This window comes from Acipenser ruthenus, chromosome 11 (assembly GCF_902713425.1).
Source record: "Acipenser ruthenus chromosome 11, fAciRut3.2 maternal haplotype, whole genome shotgun sequence".
Lineage (NCBI taxonomy): Eukaryota > Metazoa > Chordata > Actinopteri > Acipenseriformes > Acipenseridae > Acipenser > Acipenser ruthenus.
In genome coordinates this window covers 32,871,767-32,889,904 of record NC_081199.1, presented here as the reverse complement: position 1 = coordinate 32,889,904, position 18,138 = coordinate 32,871,767, and the positions used below count along the sequence as shown (strand labels likewise).

The window sequence follows — 18,138 nt, the reverse complement described above, 5'->3', positions numbered from 1 at the left end:
TTTTCCTTTTACTCCCTGAAGCCTATCTAATATTTGCTCAGGATGCAAATATAGCCTTGATCATTGTATTATATATATATATATATATATATATATATATATATATATATATATATATATTGAGCATCTGTGCAGTTATTGTTTAAATAGAAAGTTAATCACTGAACCGTGTAATGGAGCAAAGCACTAAGAATGAATGGGAGTTTTTTTTTTTAAATATTCTGACGGCTCACTTTAATATTCTACGCCTAGTCTTCACGTCTCAAAATACACTAGCAGCAGCTCTTCTGCTACAGACAACAACAATACAACAACAAATTAAACCCACCAGTTTTGACAGAAATTCAGGATCGCTGCAAGCCCATGAATCAAGCTAAGTATAATATTTGGTTTTATTTTATTTATTTTATTTTTTAAAGGAGTAGGCTTCTTTTTTTCCCCATAGTATGTAAAGCCTACTCATTTTACTATCAGTTCATTTCCTAAAAGGGCTTACTGCAGCTACATATTTATAATTTTATTTAAAAAAAACAAAAAACTAATTATTTCTGTCCACAATCACATTTAATGTGGCAGTCTCAGTGGGTCTGCAGGATGATTGACTCGATCAACTATCCAGGAAGGAATCATGTTTAATCTGACCAACCCCCGTCCACAGACCTTGTGTCGTTTCAGACCTATCGTAGCTCAGCACCTCCATCGCCCAGTGATGGCATATTCATCTAACTAAATTAAACTAAAATAAAATAGCGCTCAATTCAATAAATGACCTGTTAGTTTAAAGTAAATACAGAAACTGTCCCAACATATTCAACACAGTCTGTAGTACCGCTGGTAATTTACAGTAATGCATGGCACAGTATTTTATGTATTATATTAAAAGACTTGCTTTGGCTAACTTCAAATTACATTACATTTATTGTAAAATTATTAAATTAAAGTTACCTGTTAAATGATAAGTGTCATTAATAAATGCTTCTAAAAAAATAGCATTAATACCTAGTGTTACTTTTAGTTGTCTTTATAGCAAACAAAATAGCAATATATATATCTATCTATATATATATATATATATATATATATATATATAAATCTTGAACTACTGATGAAAAACACTAAAATGTACTGTAGTGTGTGTGTGTGTGTGTGTGTGTGTGTGTGTGTGTGTGTGTGTGTGTGTGTGTGTGTGTGGGCGGGGGGGAGGTGGGGGGCAGAAAATGTGTTTTAGAATGTATTTGCATGTACTGTAGGTGTTTTCAGAAGTAAATTATCCTTTTTGGCTTTCATTTCTGTGTGGGAATAGAGATACTTTGCATTCACATGCAATGTAATGTATTCCTAGTTCTGGCTGTCCCTTTTGCATTATTTGTTAATAAACAGTATACTGTCGTGTTGGTTTCCATGTCAACTAAACTGTGTTAATTCTGGGTTCTGGAAAGAGGAATAAGCATTACTAACAAACAGCTGAATAGACCATCATGTACTATTTGTGCCCCCTGCAGGATAATCCCAGAAGCAATTATTCATACAAATAATATGTCTGTCATCAACATGCTTCAGGAAGGACAGAAAGTGTAGCGTATTTGGAGGGTGATACATGCAGCAGTGTGGAGTAGTGGTTAGGGCTCTGGACTATTGACCGGAGGGTTGTGGGTTCAATCCCCAGTGGGGGACACTGCTGTTGTACCCTTGAGCAAGGAACTTTACCTAGATTGCTCCAGTAAAAACCCAGCTGTATAAATGGGTAATTGTATGTAAAAATAATGTGATATCTTGTAACAATTGTAAGTCGCCCTGGATAAGGGCGTCTGCGAATAAATAAATAATAATGTAAATCTCATTGTAAACAGGATACCAAATGGAATACACTTAGCATTTAACAGAAATACCAGTAAAAAGTATAATCAAAGGTACTAGATGCTGACTTGTTAAAGTCTTGTTTAATTTTAATAAATGTCAGAAAACCCAGACAAAAAAGTTCTATCAGTTTGTTTCTCATTCCATTTAAAGTGACGGTTCTAATCTAATGTTCTTTTCACTGCTTCATTAGGCTGTGGAGGAGTCTGAAGTTTGTTCTATGCCTGGAGGCCTAGCCAGCGTGAAGAAACAATTTGAGAGTCAAGAAATGTCATCTTCACACAACACAGTCACCCAATACCATTACCAGCAGGTAATTAACCATATTGTAATGCAAATGATACAACTAGTTATTATTATTATTATTTATTTCTTAGCAGATGCCCTTATCCAGGGCGACTTACAATTGTTACAAGATATCACACTATACATTATTTCACATTATACAGATATCACATTATTTTTACATACAATTACCCATTTATACAGTTGGGTTTTTACTGGAGCAATCTAGGTAAAGTACCTTGCTCAAGGGTACAACAGCAGTGTCCCCCACTGGGGATTGAACCCACAACCCTCCGGTCAAGAGTCCAGAGCCCTAACCACTACTCCACACTGCTGTGGTTGATAAGCAGTAGACCAATAAACAGATAGGATTGGTAATATATGGGCCATCTTTGCACCCAGTCATCCTCTCTTCCATCAACTGTGTTGTTGAGTTATTTAATTCATTCATTCATTTTCCTGCATATTTATAAGTACTTGGTCATTTACTTTTACAAGCAACAGACAGAAATATGCAGAAAGATTAAACTGACAAAGCTTTTCCATGGCTTTCAATCTATTGAAGTGTCTTTGTAAAAAAAAAAGCTGTTATTACATTATGGATACTTCTGTTAATGTACTGTGTCCTGTGTTTCAGAACTAAATGAATGATTTTGTATTGTTAACAGTATTCTCTGTTTTACAGTATCAGATCATTAAACAGAAAATAAATAATATACACATAGACATTTCAGGGTGCAGAATGTGTTGCTAGATCAGAAATATAAATGATACATCTTTTATGTATTAACAACGTTTCATTATTCATGTCTTTATGTTTGATTTTACATTCTGGTGCTCTCGGTTATTGTCTATTGCCTACTTTTGTAAAAGGAAAACCAGGGTGACTACACTTTCCTTCACAGAAGTTTCTAATATTCTTACAGTGCCTTGACAAGACTAAACTCTTTTTAAACAGCACTGGGAATATTAGTCATGCAGCTATCAATTAAAAAATTTTAAAAAATCACTGAAGCATGTTAACTTTCACTGTTAGAACATTAATTAATCCCAGTAGTATGGCTAATAAATTTCTTCTGTCAGAAACATTGATATAAACAAATTAATCTCTACAAAGTGTCATAGCTCATCTTTACTCTCACAGGAAGTGTCAAGTACAGAGGAGAGCAGTACCAGAAGGACCAAGCAAAAAGAAAATGTTCCTTCATCGCAGCAGGTTTCATCTAATAAAGTTGAAAAGGTAATACGTCTTAAATAAAGAAACCTGTTCATGAATATGAGATGATCATCCAGACATACTATATTAAATGAACAGAAAACTAAAATAAGATGTACTGTATAGTCTAAATGCGTTTTGCACAATCATTTTACCAGTATAAAATGATGGGATTGTTTTCATCAGTGTTGAAAAATCAAACTATACAATTATAGCAGATAAATGTTGTTTGTGTCACCCCACAATTCTAGGGTGTGAGGTAATCTTTCAAAACAACAATTCTAGACAAACTTAAAATATCAGAAGAATAAGGATTGAAAAAAGCCATGTAGTTATGTTATTAGCCATACGCCTTATATTTTTAGTTTTAAGTGGCTTGCTTTTTGTTCATATGGAGTGTTTTTGGTCAGATGGGAGAATGTTGATGAGAAAATAACATATTACAGGTCACACATGATGAGAGCAAGACTGCCAGCTTTGAAAATCACTATGATGAAACAGGTATGACTTTCTTATATACCCTGCATACTTTTTTGGGGGCAGGAATTACAGAAGATAATGTATGGTGGCGGAAGATTTAAGATAAGATTTGAGATTTTTTTTACATGTCTTACCATATTACACCCATAAAAAATAATGTAAAAAAGATATGTTTTTATTTATTTATTTATTTATTTATTTATTTATTTATTTATTTATTTATTTGTATTGATAGTAAAAATAATCACAGGAGAAGAGCTACCAAAGGTTTCAACCCAGGTATTGAAGCAGCAGTTTGAAAAAACAGTTCAAGAAAACACCCAAACAGAGGTTCCTCCAAGCAAGAATATCAAGGTATTGTCAGATGTATAAGCATTCTAATTTCAAAACAAAGATACAACTTAGAATGTACATATTTCAGAACGTAAAGAAAATATGTGTTAGTTTTTATTATGTACATTTGAAATCTTATCCATATTGTGTTCTTGTTTGCTCTGTTTTAGACAACTGAAACTTGGCATATAATTGATTTTTTAAGTCTGAAAAGAAAGGCACATCTCTCAACTTGCAGTTTCAATGGCAAAATTAAGCACAATTAAGCTAATTCTCAAAACTGATTTTGCAGTAAGAAATTAAAATGAGTCCCATTAAAAAAAAAGAATAAACATTTAGACAATTGTATACACATGTCTGCTTATAATAATGAAGATTTTAATTCAATTCAATTTCAACACATCATGTCACAGCACGATTTAAATAAACATCCTGGATAACACAGGAGTATCCATTATGTCAATTAGATGAGTTTTCGACTTTAATTAGGAATAACGAATACAAAGATAGAGCTTGTTTTTAACTTCTTTATGATTCTGCTTTAAAAATAAATACATAATGCATCTCTTTTTTCTCTGCTGCAAACTTTCACTTTCTTTTTACTGTCATCTGCCAAAGACTTTCTATTCCACTTTCTTGTTGATTTTTTCTTTTTGGCTTATCATACATCACATAATCAAACTAGATATATAAATGAATCACCAGGAGCACATGACATCTGGAATTGTTGTTTAAGGTAAGAACTTTATATCATTTTAATAATATGTTAAATATATAAACACAGTTGCAGCAGAGAAAATGTAAATTGTGTAAAAATAAATACATAAAGTAATTCAATTACAGCTGTTGTGTGTTTGTTCTAAAATGCAGATACATTGGTGCTTTAAATAAGTATTCGTATTTTATATATCCTCATCCTGGCTATTCATTCCCCCCCCCCCCCAAAAGATTGATCATGATTTCAATCAAATGCAGTGGTCTCCATATCTCAATACTTCCAACAAAACCGAAACCGGCAGGATTTGTGAAACATCCGCCACAAACTGGAAAATAGAAGGCGCTTCCGCTGCCTTTGTTTCTGCTGGTGCTAATACGTTTGGAAGCATGGAAGATTTCCCTCCTCCTCCACCAGACCTACTACAGATTCCATCAGAAATGACAGAACCTTCCTCTTCCCCCAAACCCTCAATGCATCAGAGCAAGCATGCACCCCCCAAAGAGCAATATTCAAAGCAACGGAACCTCTTTGAACTAAAACGTCTCTATAAACACATTCATCCTGAAGTCAGAAAGAACCTAGAAAGAGATTATTTTAGTGATGTCACTGAGCTAGAAACAACTCAGGTAGAAACTGACCAAGACATCAGGGGGGATGTCCAGCAGGCCAGATATGTGTTCGAGCACACAGGCCATAGCCCCAATAAGTGTATGAGTCCGGAACGAGAATATCTTGAATGGGATGAAATTCTAAAAGGGGAAGTGCAGTCCATGCGCTGGATGTTTGAAAACCAGCCACTGGATTCGATTAAAGATGAAACCCCAGACCAGGACAATATAACAAACATCTCTCAGCAAGAAACCATTGCAGGAGGGGATGTCAAGTACACTACATGGATGTTTGAGACACAACCTATTGATGCACTAGGCACTGACACCCCAGACTTAACAGAACAATCAGCTCCTGAATTGGCAAGAGGAGATGTTCGCGCTGCAACCTGGCTTTTTGAAACACAGCCATTAGATATACTGAATACAATTTACCAAGAGGAAGAGCAATCCACAGAGATACATGTCGTTAATGATATAACTGGAGGGGATGTCAAAACTGCCAGATACTTGTTTGAAACTCAGCATCTAGATGCTCTCGGGCACACCGACACAGTAGACGAAGGAAACTTCTTGCAGCTTAAATCAGAACTTGAAGAAATTAAAGGTGATGTGAAAACGACAACTAGACTTTTCGAAACACAGCCAATGTGTGTTATTAGGGGCACCTCAGGTGAGATGTTAGAGATTACAACTGTTCGTAGAGAAGAAATAGAAAGAGGAGATGTAAGAACATCACGCTGGCTGTTTGAAACCCAGCCTCTAGACATGATTAATAAAGATGCCACACAAATAAAAGTTATTTGTGGTGTTTCTATGGAAGATAACATTCAAGGTGGTGTGAACAGAGGGAAGTGGTTATTTGAGACGCAACCCTTGGATACCATTAAGGAACAATCAGAAATGACTACTATTCAAAAGGAAGAGATCATTGGTGCAGATGTTAGTAAACAGTGCTGGATATTTGAAACACAACCCATGGCTGCTTTAAAAGATGACTCAAACACAAGGCCTGTGCCCACAGAAGAAATTGTGGGAGGTGATGTACAAAAAGCCAGGCATTTATTTGAAACAGTCCCAATGGATTATTTGAAAGAGAGCCAAGAAGTAGGCAAACTCCAAAAGGTAGTTGCCTCTGAAGAAGAAAAAGGTGATGTAAGGCATCAAAAGTGGGTTTTTGAGAGTCAACCACTTGAACATATTAGAGAGGAGAAGAAAGAATACATTCGAACTGTAAATCTTGAAGAACTTGATAAAGGGGATGTCAGCAGCTGCAAGAAGGTATTTGAAACCATGGATTTAAGTACATGTGATGAATCTCAGAAAATACAAATAGAGGGAGTTACCAGTGGTTCTGTAAAGTCAAACAAAGTTCTGTTTGAATCTACTCCACTATATGCTGTTCAAGATAGTTTTGGACAGTACCACAAGGTCAAAACGGTCAGAAGAGAAGAAATAGTAAAAGGCGATGTCAGAAGCTGCAAATGGATGTTTGAAACACGCCCCATTGACCAGTTTGATGAAATTATTCAAAAGTTCCAAATAATTAAAGGAATATCCAAACAGGAGATAGAATCAGGTGATGTCAAAACAGCCAAATGGTTGTTTGAAACACAGCCTCTTGATGCCATTAAGTATTTCAGTAATGTAGATGATGGAGAAAGTCAAACAAAAGAAAGTGCTGACATTGTGAAAGGTGATGTTAAGACCTGCAGGTGGCTGTTTGAGACTCAACCAATGGATGGCCTTTACAAAAAAGCTGATATGAGAAATGAAACAGAGGAAATTCAAAAAGGTGATGTTAAAACCTGTACATGGCTTTTTGAAACACAGGCGCTTGATACAATCAGAGATGAGTCAGAAACTATTATACAAACATGCACTGTAAGACAGGAAGATATCCAGGGAAGAGATGTTCGAATGGCACGTTTTCTATTTGAGACAGAGAACCTTGAAAACATAAAAGGAGAAGAAGGGAGAGGATTCAGAAGGGTGACTGAAATAGATGTTCAATCTGGAGATGTATCAAGAATGAAATGTATATTTGAGAATCAGACTTCAGATATGATCAGTTCTACCTCAGAAGAAACATTTAAACAACTTAAGTCAATGCAGGCTGAGGACATTCAAAAGGGTAATGTTGTAAACTGTACCAGGCTCTTCGAAAACCAACCTATTGATTCCATTAGGGAAAGTTCTGAAGAAAGTAAGGATACCCGCACAGTTACTGATGTACAAGGAGGTAATGTCAACCAAGGACGTTTCATTTTTGAAACTTTTTCTTTGGATAAGATTCAGGATGAGTCATCAGAGACAGAAAAACACATTCAGACAATCAGACAGGAAGAGATAGAAAAAGGAGATGTGAAAAACTACACTATGCTGTTTGAAACTCAACCACTTTATGCTATTAGAGACAAAGAAGGTTATTTCCATGAAGTTACCACAGTCACAAAAGAAGAATTAATGAGGGGAGATGTAGTAGGGGCTAGGTGGTTGTTTGAAACAAAACCACTAGATTCAATAAAAGATTCTGATGAAGTGTATGTTATTAAAGCTGTCACCCAGGAAGATGTTCAAAAAGGAGATGTAAGCTCTGCTAGATGGCGGTTTGAAACACAACCATTGGATACAATTGCAGAAGACAGGAAAGTAGTAATTCGAACAGTTGATGATGTCCAAGGCGGAGATGTAAAGATCAACAAGCACATTTTTGAGTCTAATGAGGTGGATGAGAAACAGTATGTGAGGACAGTAAGTGTTAGTGAAATCCAGCAAGGGGATGTAAGAACAGCCACTTGGCTTTTTGAAACACACACAATGGATGAAATACGAGGTGAAGGGTCTGAATACAACAAGATCAAGACAGTTCAAAGGGAAGATGTATTGCAGGGAGATGTCAAACAATCTGTATGGCTTTTTGAAAAGCAACCTCTTGATAGCATAAATGAAACTGACGAAACAGATGTCATTGTTGCCCGTGAAGAATTTCCACAAGCTGATGTAAAGACCACCACTTGGCTTTTTGAAACAACCCCCTTCCATGAGTTTAATGAAAGCATCACTCAGAAACATGAAATCATGGGCAAAAGTATCAAAGAAACTCTTCAGGAACTGTACAGTCACAAGGTTGTTGATTCTCATGGAATACTTCTAGAAACCGATGAGATTGGAGATGTAAGGATGGCAAAATTCAACCTCATGAATCAGGAAGCCCCGGAAATCCAAAAGGAAGAGATCATAAGAGGAGATTTACAAAGTATAATGATCAATCTGTTGAACAAACAAAACTCTACTGAGAAGGGGATTGTAATAGATGACGAGGAAAAGGGACATATAAACACAACTGTAGCTCAGCTGTTTAACAAGACAACAGGTATCAATGTAGAAAAAGAAGAAGTAGTCAGGGGTGATATCCAGGAAGCCATTAACAACCTGTTCAAGGAAGATAGTTCAATGAAACGTGGGATTTTGATTCAAGAGGATGAAAGGGGGGATGTTAGAATGACAATATACTCTCTGCTTAATAAAAAAGACAATGTGTTTGTTAAGAATGAAGATGTAGTAAGGGGTAATATAAAAGGTACCATTCAGAACCTTCTTTCCTCTCCAGACAGTCCTGAACTTTCCAGAACGATAAAAGTAAATGAACTTGAAAGAGGAAATGTAAGCTTTTACTCAACATGTATAGAATCTGGGGCACTGGATTACCTAAAAATGCTTCAGAAAGAGCCTGAGGAAACTATTGCAGAACCAAATCAAAAAGAGGAAATAATTGGCGGTGATGTTGAAATGACAAAACAAGTCTTAAGGAAAACACAAATGCAAATTGAACGCACGGTTGCTGAAGAGGATATTGTTCCTGGTGATGTGCATAATACAGTTCAGGTGTTTATGACTGATCCTGAAAACACACTGACTAATTTTCAGAAGGAAAAAATTGTAAAGGGGGATTTAAAAGCAACCTTAAAGTCATTAAGTCAGGCCATAAACCAGACAAGCATGGTAGAAAAGGAAGAGGTTGTAAAAGGGGACATACCTGCAGCCTTAAAATCTCTTGAAGAAGCACAATATCAAACCAAAGAAACTGAAAAACCAGAAGTCATTCCAGGTAACATTAGATGTGCACTTGAGTCCTTGGAAAAATCTGTAAACACAAAAGTTGAAGCCAAAACAGAAGACTTGGTGTATGCTAACATCAAGGGCACGTTGAAATCATTGGAAGAAGCACAGCATGTAGTAAAAGAGGTAGAAAAAGAAGAAATAATCAGAGGAGATATTCAGACTGCAATTCAAAATCTGATAGAGGCATCTTCTGAAAAAAAACTTTTACAGCAACAAGTAAGTGTACAAGGCGATGTAAAAGGCACCATTCAGATATTATTAGAACCTACACCACAGCAAACAATGCAGCGCATGCCTAGTGTGGAAGAAGATGTGCAAAATACTATAAAATCACTCTATGACATGCATGAGCAAAACCACATGGAAAAGGAGGAGACAGTGGTACAAGGAGATGTGCAAGGCACAATAAAGAACCTTCTGGAAGGGAAACAGCAAAGCAGTGTTGAGTATTGTACTGGTGTTTCTGAAAATGTCAAAGGAGCATTGAAAACTAATTTTCCTTCTCAGCAAGACATCCAAGAATATTCTGTTGTGAATAGGTACGAACAGGAGATGGCAAAGCAAGTTCCAGCTGCTAAAAAGCAGGTTCAGAAAATAGAATGTAATGTTGGCAGTGAGATTCAGAAACCTGGAAGCAGCAGCAAATCAGTAAATATCAAATCCTTAACACAGGACGCTGCTTTACGCACTGATCACTCCAATCAGACTAAAATGGGAGTGACTCAAAATTCAAAGGAAACAATTACCAGCGAACAATCACTGATACAAAAGTCTACCACAGCAGCCAATTCTTTAATTAAAATAAAAACAAACATGACTAATCAAGACACTGAAATACCAACAATTGCAATATCTAAAACACCGAATGTAATAAAAAGGAGTTCACCGTCTAAATCAACCAGTATGAAACTTACACAAGAAGAAAAGACAGTAAAGGGGGTGCATGAGACAGTAGTGGAACAGAAAAATCATGTGCAGAAGCGTGATTTGTCACTGAAGTCTAATAAGACTTCCAAGGCTGATTTTAAAAATTATCAGTCAGGAAAAAAGACCCTTCACTTGGAGACGATAGACAAAAAGAAAATGGAACCAGAAGTACATTTTCCACCACCACCACCACCTCCTCCACCCTCTGTGCAGTCATCTGATGCTGAATTTCCTCTGCCTCCACCACCTCCATTGGTGATGGAAACCGACAATCAAATATTTCCCCCTCCACCACCTTCTGTGCTGAAGAAAGACAATGATCTACTCCCCCCTCCTCCACCACCACCTCATCCTCCTGTTGAATCTACAAGGTCTGAGGATGAGCATTTCCCTCCACCTCCTTCCCCACCCCCCCTGGTAAAGATTAAACTAGACCAAAGACAACTACCACCTCCACCAGCACAGCAGAAATTAGAGTATATGTCTTCTCATCAATCTTCTGCAGCAGCAAGAAAAATGACTGTCAAACCAGTGAAAGCACCCGCTGTGTACAAAGTTGCAAAACACGACCCACCAAAGCAAAGAGAAGAACCAAAACACAAAGAGCAGCATAAACACATACCTCCAGTATCAAAACCAAGTACCCTAAAAACATCACACGCTCAGGTCCAACAGGCCTTAACTTCTACCACAGTCACGGCTACGACCACAACAAATGCTTCTTCCACAAAGACTACAGAAGTTAATTTACTTAAAAATGCAAAGCAAAGTGAGGAAGATGAAAAAAGACAAATCCAAATTGAGACTCAAGTATTATCATTATCTCAGTCTCTGGCAGGAACAATCCTGCCAAAGGTACAAAAGGAAGAAACTCCTTCACCACCAGTGAAAAAGATTTTTGTGCCCACGATGAAGCTACCTCCACCCACTGTCAAATCTCCACCAACAAAATCTAAGCCGTATGTGAGAAAATTCAAAACCCCACTCATGATTGCAGAGGAGAAATATCGTCTGCAAAGAGAGGAAACTGAGAAAATGAAAGGAGGAAAACCATCCCCCAGTACATCAAGTCAAGAGGAAACAAAGGAATTAATCCAACTGGAATCGGAAAAGACTGTAGGAAGTATAAGAAAGGAACAACCAGAGAAAACTTCATTAGCTATAAGTAAAGATCAATTGAAAAATGCCAACTCAACTGTAATTAAAGAACAATTGGAAAAGGCTTCATCAGCTCTAAGTAAAGAACAGTCCCTGAACAAGCAACATATTTCCTTGAAGGAAACTGTATCCTCCACTGATAATCAGAGAAGGTTAGCTGAATCAACAGCTGTTTCTTCTACTCACACGTCTTCTCTTTCTTCTACTAAACATCACACTTCTGTTGTTTCGTCTACTAGACATCAGAACATGACTGTTTCCTCCAGTGAATACCAGACTACTTCTGACATTGAAAAGCATCCTTCTACAACACTGGTTGTATCATCTGCTGCTGAGCAACTGGAAAGTATCTTAAACACCTGTTCGGATGGCCAAATCACTAAGCAAGAGATATTACATGGCTTTAAAGAACTTAGTCAGAATGAGAGTTCCAAGAAAACCAGTAGTGCTCATAAAGAGGAACAGGTTCGAGTTTCTAGTCAGCCATCAAAAATACCCAAAGTAACTCCTAGATTTAAAGTAAAAACGTTCAAGATGCCAAAGGATGAACATGATGAAACTAATATTAAGGAGAAAAGCACACAAAAAATGCATCAACATAAAGGTGTCACTATAGCTAATGTTCCTGAAGATGCACATTTGACAACAAGCATAAAGCAACATGTGGAGAGTGAAATCTATATGAAAAATGTAGAACAAATTAAAAATTCTGAACAACACTCAACCACAAGAGAGCACAGACAAGATCACCAGCCTCAGGAGTTGACAGAGAAACCAAAACGTGAAGAACCAGTTCAAATCAGTGTCAAAGTGATCCCAAAAGAAACAAAACCACCTGTTTCAGGAAAACCAACTCAAGACCATGAAGAAGTAGTGAAGCAAAAGTCTTTTAATGTACTCCAAAAGGAACATGAAGTCCATGAACAGACAAAAATCACTGAAAGCAAGGTCCAGAGAGGCTTTCAGCAACACAACACCGTTCACCTTCAGAAGCAATTAAACACCTCTCAAAAACAGAAACAAAAAGGTGAACCAAATAGAGAAGGGGATGTACATGTTAAGTCAAAACCTGCAAATGAAGAGACCAGGGTAAATCCAATTAAATTGACAGAAAAACAAATGCATAAAAGAGAGGAGGTTAAACCTGTAACAGATATCACGGATGCTTTAAGAAAACGTGAGGAAGTTCAACAAATACTATTTCACATTACAGCTCTGGAGACAGAAAAAAATGATCTAAATGCAGCAAAGGTGTTTCTGAGTAAAGTTCCTGAATGGTTAGTAGGTCAGACAGGAAAGGATGTTTTAGAAAAAGTTAGAGCAGAGGGTAATTTGCAGAAAGTAAAAGAAGCAATTGTATACATACAAAATCAGGCTTATGCAAAGCTTGTATATTTTGATAGCAGCATACATGCAACGCCTGTGAAGCCTGTTTGTGATAAGGACTCAATCAGTGGGGCAACGCCAAAAATATCTAAAATAAGTATTGGTTCAAGCAAGTTTGATACTCATAGAAAAACTGAAACTGTAGAAGAAAAGACATGGCATGGAAGTGTGAAGCAAGGGTTCTGTGAAGCAAAAACTGTAGATCAAAGAATTCCCTCTCCTTTAGTTAGAATACGTTCCCCATCACCTTCATATATAACAATCGAATCCACTGCACGGCAAAGAGAATCCCCTCAAAGAGTCATTGCTTCTCCACCACCTCTAATGCAAAGAGTAGCTACACCCCCTGCACCTCCTCCACGGAGATCAGAGACACCAACTTCTAGGATTAGCAGAGCATCTGCCACACCATCACCACCTATAAGTCGAGCTGAAAAACTTGCAAAGCTAAAAGATACTACTGCAAAACTGCATCAAGGAGTTTCACAGCCTCAGCTTGCCCCACCTGTGCTGGTCACTGAGAAGAAATCTGAAATCATTGTTTCTCCAGCATCTCTCCATAGGCAATTAAAGATTGAGACTCATGTTATGGAGACCACCTCCTCCAATGTCGTGTCAGAATCTTCAGTAATGTCTGGCACCGTCAAGGATATGAGAGAGTTCTATGAAGAAGCTGTAAAAGAAGACGAACATAAAATCTACTCTCGCAAGGGTCCCATTGACATTCCTCAGCATTTGGGTCCAGATGAAAAGCTAAAGGATGACCTCCCTAAGGTAGATTTATCAGAACTTCTTCACAGGTTTGAAACACCAGTGGAGAAGGTTTATGTTAGAAAGGAGCCAATTGTAATAGCTGAGAGACTCGGAAGTGACAATGAAGAGGAAGCTGAAAAGAAAACGCTTCAAATAGAGGACATGCCAGCTCTTGATGTTAAAGCCATTAAGACAGTGTTTGAAAGTGGTGCACAAAGTTACCATGTCAAAGAGGAGAAGCTTAAATCTGGCAAAACTGAGTCAGGATTGATGTCTGGTGAAAAGGGCTCAAAGGAAAATTCCCTGCAGCCGATTCAGAAAGAAGTCTGTCAAGAGAAATCATGTGAGCCAACATCATGCTGTGAAACCAAGTCAATGAAAGAACAGTTTTCAGGGGTTGATGAATTTGGCAACAGAATAACAGGGTTGAAAAGTGCCACCACTGTGTCTCAACATTCTGAAAGCATTAAAACTCGACGTGCACCCCCGACATATTCAGATGTACTTAAAGGGAATATACCAGCACTAGATGTTCCTGTTAATGCATCACCCGAAGAACTGCTTAAGAATTTTCAAAAGACGTGGCAAGAAAGTGAAAGAGTATTCAAAAGCCTGGGATACAATGTTACAGAGACCGAAGAGAGTACATCACAGACTGTCATGCATCAAGAAGGGACATTTGTGACTGGTAACTTAAATAAACAGCATGGAGACCTTTTACGTAACATGGGTGTGGTTTGCTTAATACTGTAATGTACCCATTTAATACACACATTTGGACTAATATGCTCTTTACTATTTTCTTGCTTTTGCTTCTCTTTTGTTTGACGATTAACAATTAAGACCTACAAATTGTGAACCTTTTTATCCTCAGTATTATATTTTTCGTACTCTTTAGATGCATTGCTACGTTCATTAGTTATCCATTAAACATGTAACTTCACAGTAATGTTCTCCAACGATAAGCACATGTTGTAAAGTTATAGCCCTGTTTCTGCTGCAACATTTAAATTCAGCACACACAAACAATTGCAAACCAAAGCGTTTTTGCATGCATATCAACTTGTAACTACTGAATACAAAGATATCAGCGCAGTTTCTTTACAGCTATTAAATATCATTAAGTATGCTTTACAACTCACAAAGCACAGCAGTCCTGCCCTCTGCCCTGTTCCGATGTTAAGGATACGAATGGCATGTGTCACTGATAATATCTGTTCTGAACAACTACCAGGAGATGCTATCAAGGTGCAAGTTAGAACCCCACAATTAGTGTATCAGCTCAGCACTGTGTGTATTCATGTTTTAAGGATAGACACCAAGGGCATTTTTAGTGTGGGGTGACACAGGACATTTGGAACAAACATGCACCACATTACAAAAAAAAAAACATATTGTATTGTTTGACTGGCTTCAAACATAGAATTAGGACAATCACATGGGAGGTCGTAACACAGCTTCAATCTTGTCTACAATATTGATCTACTGCGGTGACAAAATCCATTCTCTTAATTACTTAAAAGAGTTCTGTGTGTTCTACCCAATTTATAAATCATTAAATAATCTCAACAAAACAATGAGGTCCAGTGACTTCACATATACATGTTTCCTGAATGTTACAGAAAAATCCTCATACTACAACTTCATTGATATTAAATGATTTCAGTTTAAAAAGCAGGTTTAATTTTTTAATTACTTTTTTGCTGAAAAATTAAAAAATGTTTGACTCAATTTATTAATCAACCCATTCACCCCTTAACCACTGCTAATTCAGATCACATTGTTACAGCAATCATTTTTCTATCATTTATACATTTAGCCTAAAAATGTATCATTACCTCAATTTCCTATTTAGTGCTGTCATAAGCCCTACAATTTAAATGAATAGAGAAAGCTGATATTTGATGATTTGGATATTTGATGAGACTGTATGCTGTACATTATTGAAGTTATTAAGCCCTTTACCTTGTGATGGGGAGCGTTTTATCTTCATGAACTCTCACCTGTCAATTTAATCTATAAACTTACTTTTGGTCAATTTCACTTATTGTTTTTCTCTATAATTTATTGCTTCAAATTTGTTCTCTATTCAACAAAAATGTCTGTTCTTTTTGGAATTGTTCTGCCATGTATCAAGTTTGAGCTTCCGATCACAATATAATGATGTCTGCCCATCATTGTGGTACATTTGTTCTCCTATAATTAGAAAGTACTTAACCATGCAGTCCATGGAACAAGTTCATTTAGTAACATAACAATTTCACTTTTAACATACCAATCCTGTATTGCTGGTGAAAATTACCCCCAAAAATATTACACTTTTACTGTATGTTACCCTGAATATGCCCATTGGTTGTTTGTTTGGATCCACTTATATTTCCCTAAGCATTTTTTATTTATTTTTTACGGTGGAGTTTATTATAAGAAGAACACATATTCTCATATACTCATAGTTAGAATATATTCATTATATATCTCAGATTTGCATTACTAGTCACACGCAGACAATTGGTGATATAGCTAGAGTCCAAATAAATGTATAATACAAATAGTAATAATAATAATAGATACAATATTCCTGTTTGTGTGTGATTATATTTTTGCAAGTTCCACTAAGCTTAACAAAAGCATGTTCTGAGAGATGCCATTAATGTGTGAATAAACTTTTTTTTTTTTGGTGGTCTATTCAGTTGGTCCAAAAGGGGCAATATAAAGCACTGCCCTTGAGGTTTTCAATGTGTGTGTGCGTGTGTGCGTGTGTGTGCGTGTGCGTGCGTGTGTGTGCGTGCTGAAGAAGGACTTGTAGCCCAAAACATCCTGATATAATAGATTTTTTAATATCAATTATTCACATTTTTATGTACCTATATTACTTTTTTCTTTTTGATTTTGCTCCTTTTGGTACACAACAGTTTTCCTTATATATATATATATATATATATATATATATATATATATATATATATATATATATATATAGCCATGGTACAAAAATGTATATTGTCTCTGGATCATATTCAGATCCATCACGCTTTAAACCAATTGAATGGACTGCCATGGTCTCTAACACAGATTAGTGTGCTACTTTAAATCTGTACACTTTAACATTTGTAAGTTTAACATTATTGTACTTTCATCTAGAAAATAAAAGTTCCGGAGCTGGAGACGTGCACCGTTTGTCTAAAGAAAGTTTATCCAATGGAGTGCCTGATCGCAGACAAACACACGTTTCATAAGTCCTGCTTCCGCTGCCAACACTGCAATAGCAAATTAAGGTAACAATTGTCTTTCATGTATGAAATCTTTCTGTAAAGATATGTGACACCTGCCAAAGTTCCCCAGGTCAGGGATCAAATGATGGTTTAGGGCACTAATAGAATGTACCATTATACAAGTGGGGTTGTTGTAAGGATAACACAATTTAACATTAGTTTGATTTTTGGAGGTCCTCAGACAGCAACCAAAATGTCATGTAGGGCCACAAAACACAAAACCGCTGCTCTGAGAAAAGATGCATTTTTTTATTGTAGCCATTGGGCAAAACTACACTCATTAAACTGACAACAAAAGAATAAACAAACATGCAATCAAAAACCCAGTTTAACTTGAAGACAGTGTAGTCTGCAGAATAGTGAGTTATGGAGCAGATGCATTGATTTAGGCATGATTGGATTTGTGAAAATAAAATTACTCAAGGCTTTAAAACATTTTTGTATCAAGTTTGTTTACTGGACAATTAATTCCTTCTGTTTGTTCTACCAGCCTAGGGAATTATGCCTCTCTCCATGGACAAATGTACTGCAAGCCTCATTTTAAACAACTCTTCAAGTCCAAAGGTAATTACGATGAAGGATTTGGACACAAACCACATAAAGAATTATGGAGTTCTAAAAACGAGAGCAACACTGCGAAAAAAGCCACTGTAAACTCCTCACCTGAAAAAGCCACTGTTGGCAAGAGTAATTACAATATCGAAAACAAACCAAGTGAAGAGAAACAGGTGACAGTTACAGAACAAAATAACTCACCTGACCATAAGAAGAAATCTGCAAATAAAATATCAATTAATTGGCCTCCCTCCGCAGATAACACACCCAAGAAAACATTTCTCATTGAAGAAGATGTTAAGATAGCAAAGCCAAACTGGCCTCCAGAAGTAGCAAGCTCAAATACAACCAGTGATAAAAAGCTGTCAAAAGCACCATCAATGGATAGAAATAGTAATGCAAATGGCCAAACCAATCGTCAACAAAATGATAAAAATGAAATGAAGGCAGAAGCCATGGAAATTG

General features: G+C 36.7%; 1 protein-coding gene across 4 annotated transcripts in view; it reads left to right on the top strand.

Moving 5' to 3' along the window:
• Positions 1 to 17,746, top strand: part of LOC117426486 (xin actin-binding repeat-containing protein 2-like) — a 42,555-nt gene extending 24,809 nt beyond the window's left edge. For all 4 annotated transcript variants that reach the window (XM_034044081.3, XM_034044082.3, XM_059033713.1 and 1 more), the window contains 7 exons: positions 2,051 to 2,170; positions 3,287 to 3,382; positions 3,805 to 3,859; positions 4,074 to 4,192; positions 5,120 to 14,534; positions 16,988 to 17,121; positions 17,609 to 17,746. In XM_034044081.3, coding sequence (XP_033899972.3) covers positions 2,051 to 2,170; positions 3,287 to 3,382; positions 3,805 to 3,859; positions 4,074 to 4,192; positions 5,120 to 14,534; positions 16,988 to 17,082 — 9,900 coding nt within the window. In that variant the 3' untranslated portion in view covers positions 17,083 to 17,121; positions 17,609 to 17,746. The remainder of the gene's footprint in view (positions 1 to 2,050; positions 2,171 to 3,286; positions 3,383 to 3,804; positions 3,860 to 4,073; positions 4,193 to 5,119; positions 14,535 to 16,987; positions 17,122 to 17,608) is intronic.
• Positions 17,747 to 18,138: the final 392 nt, after the last annotated feature.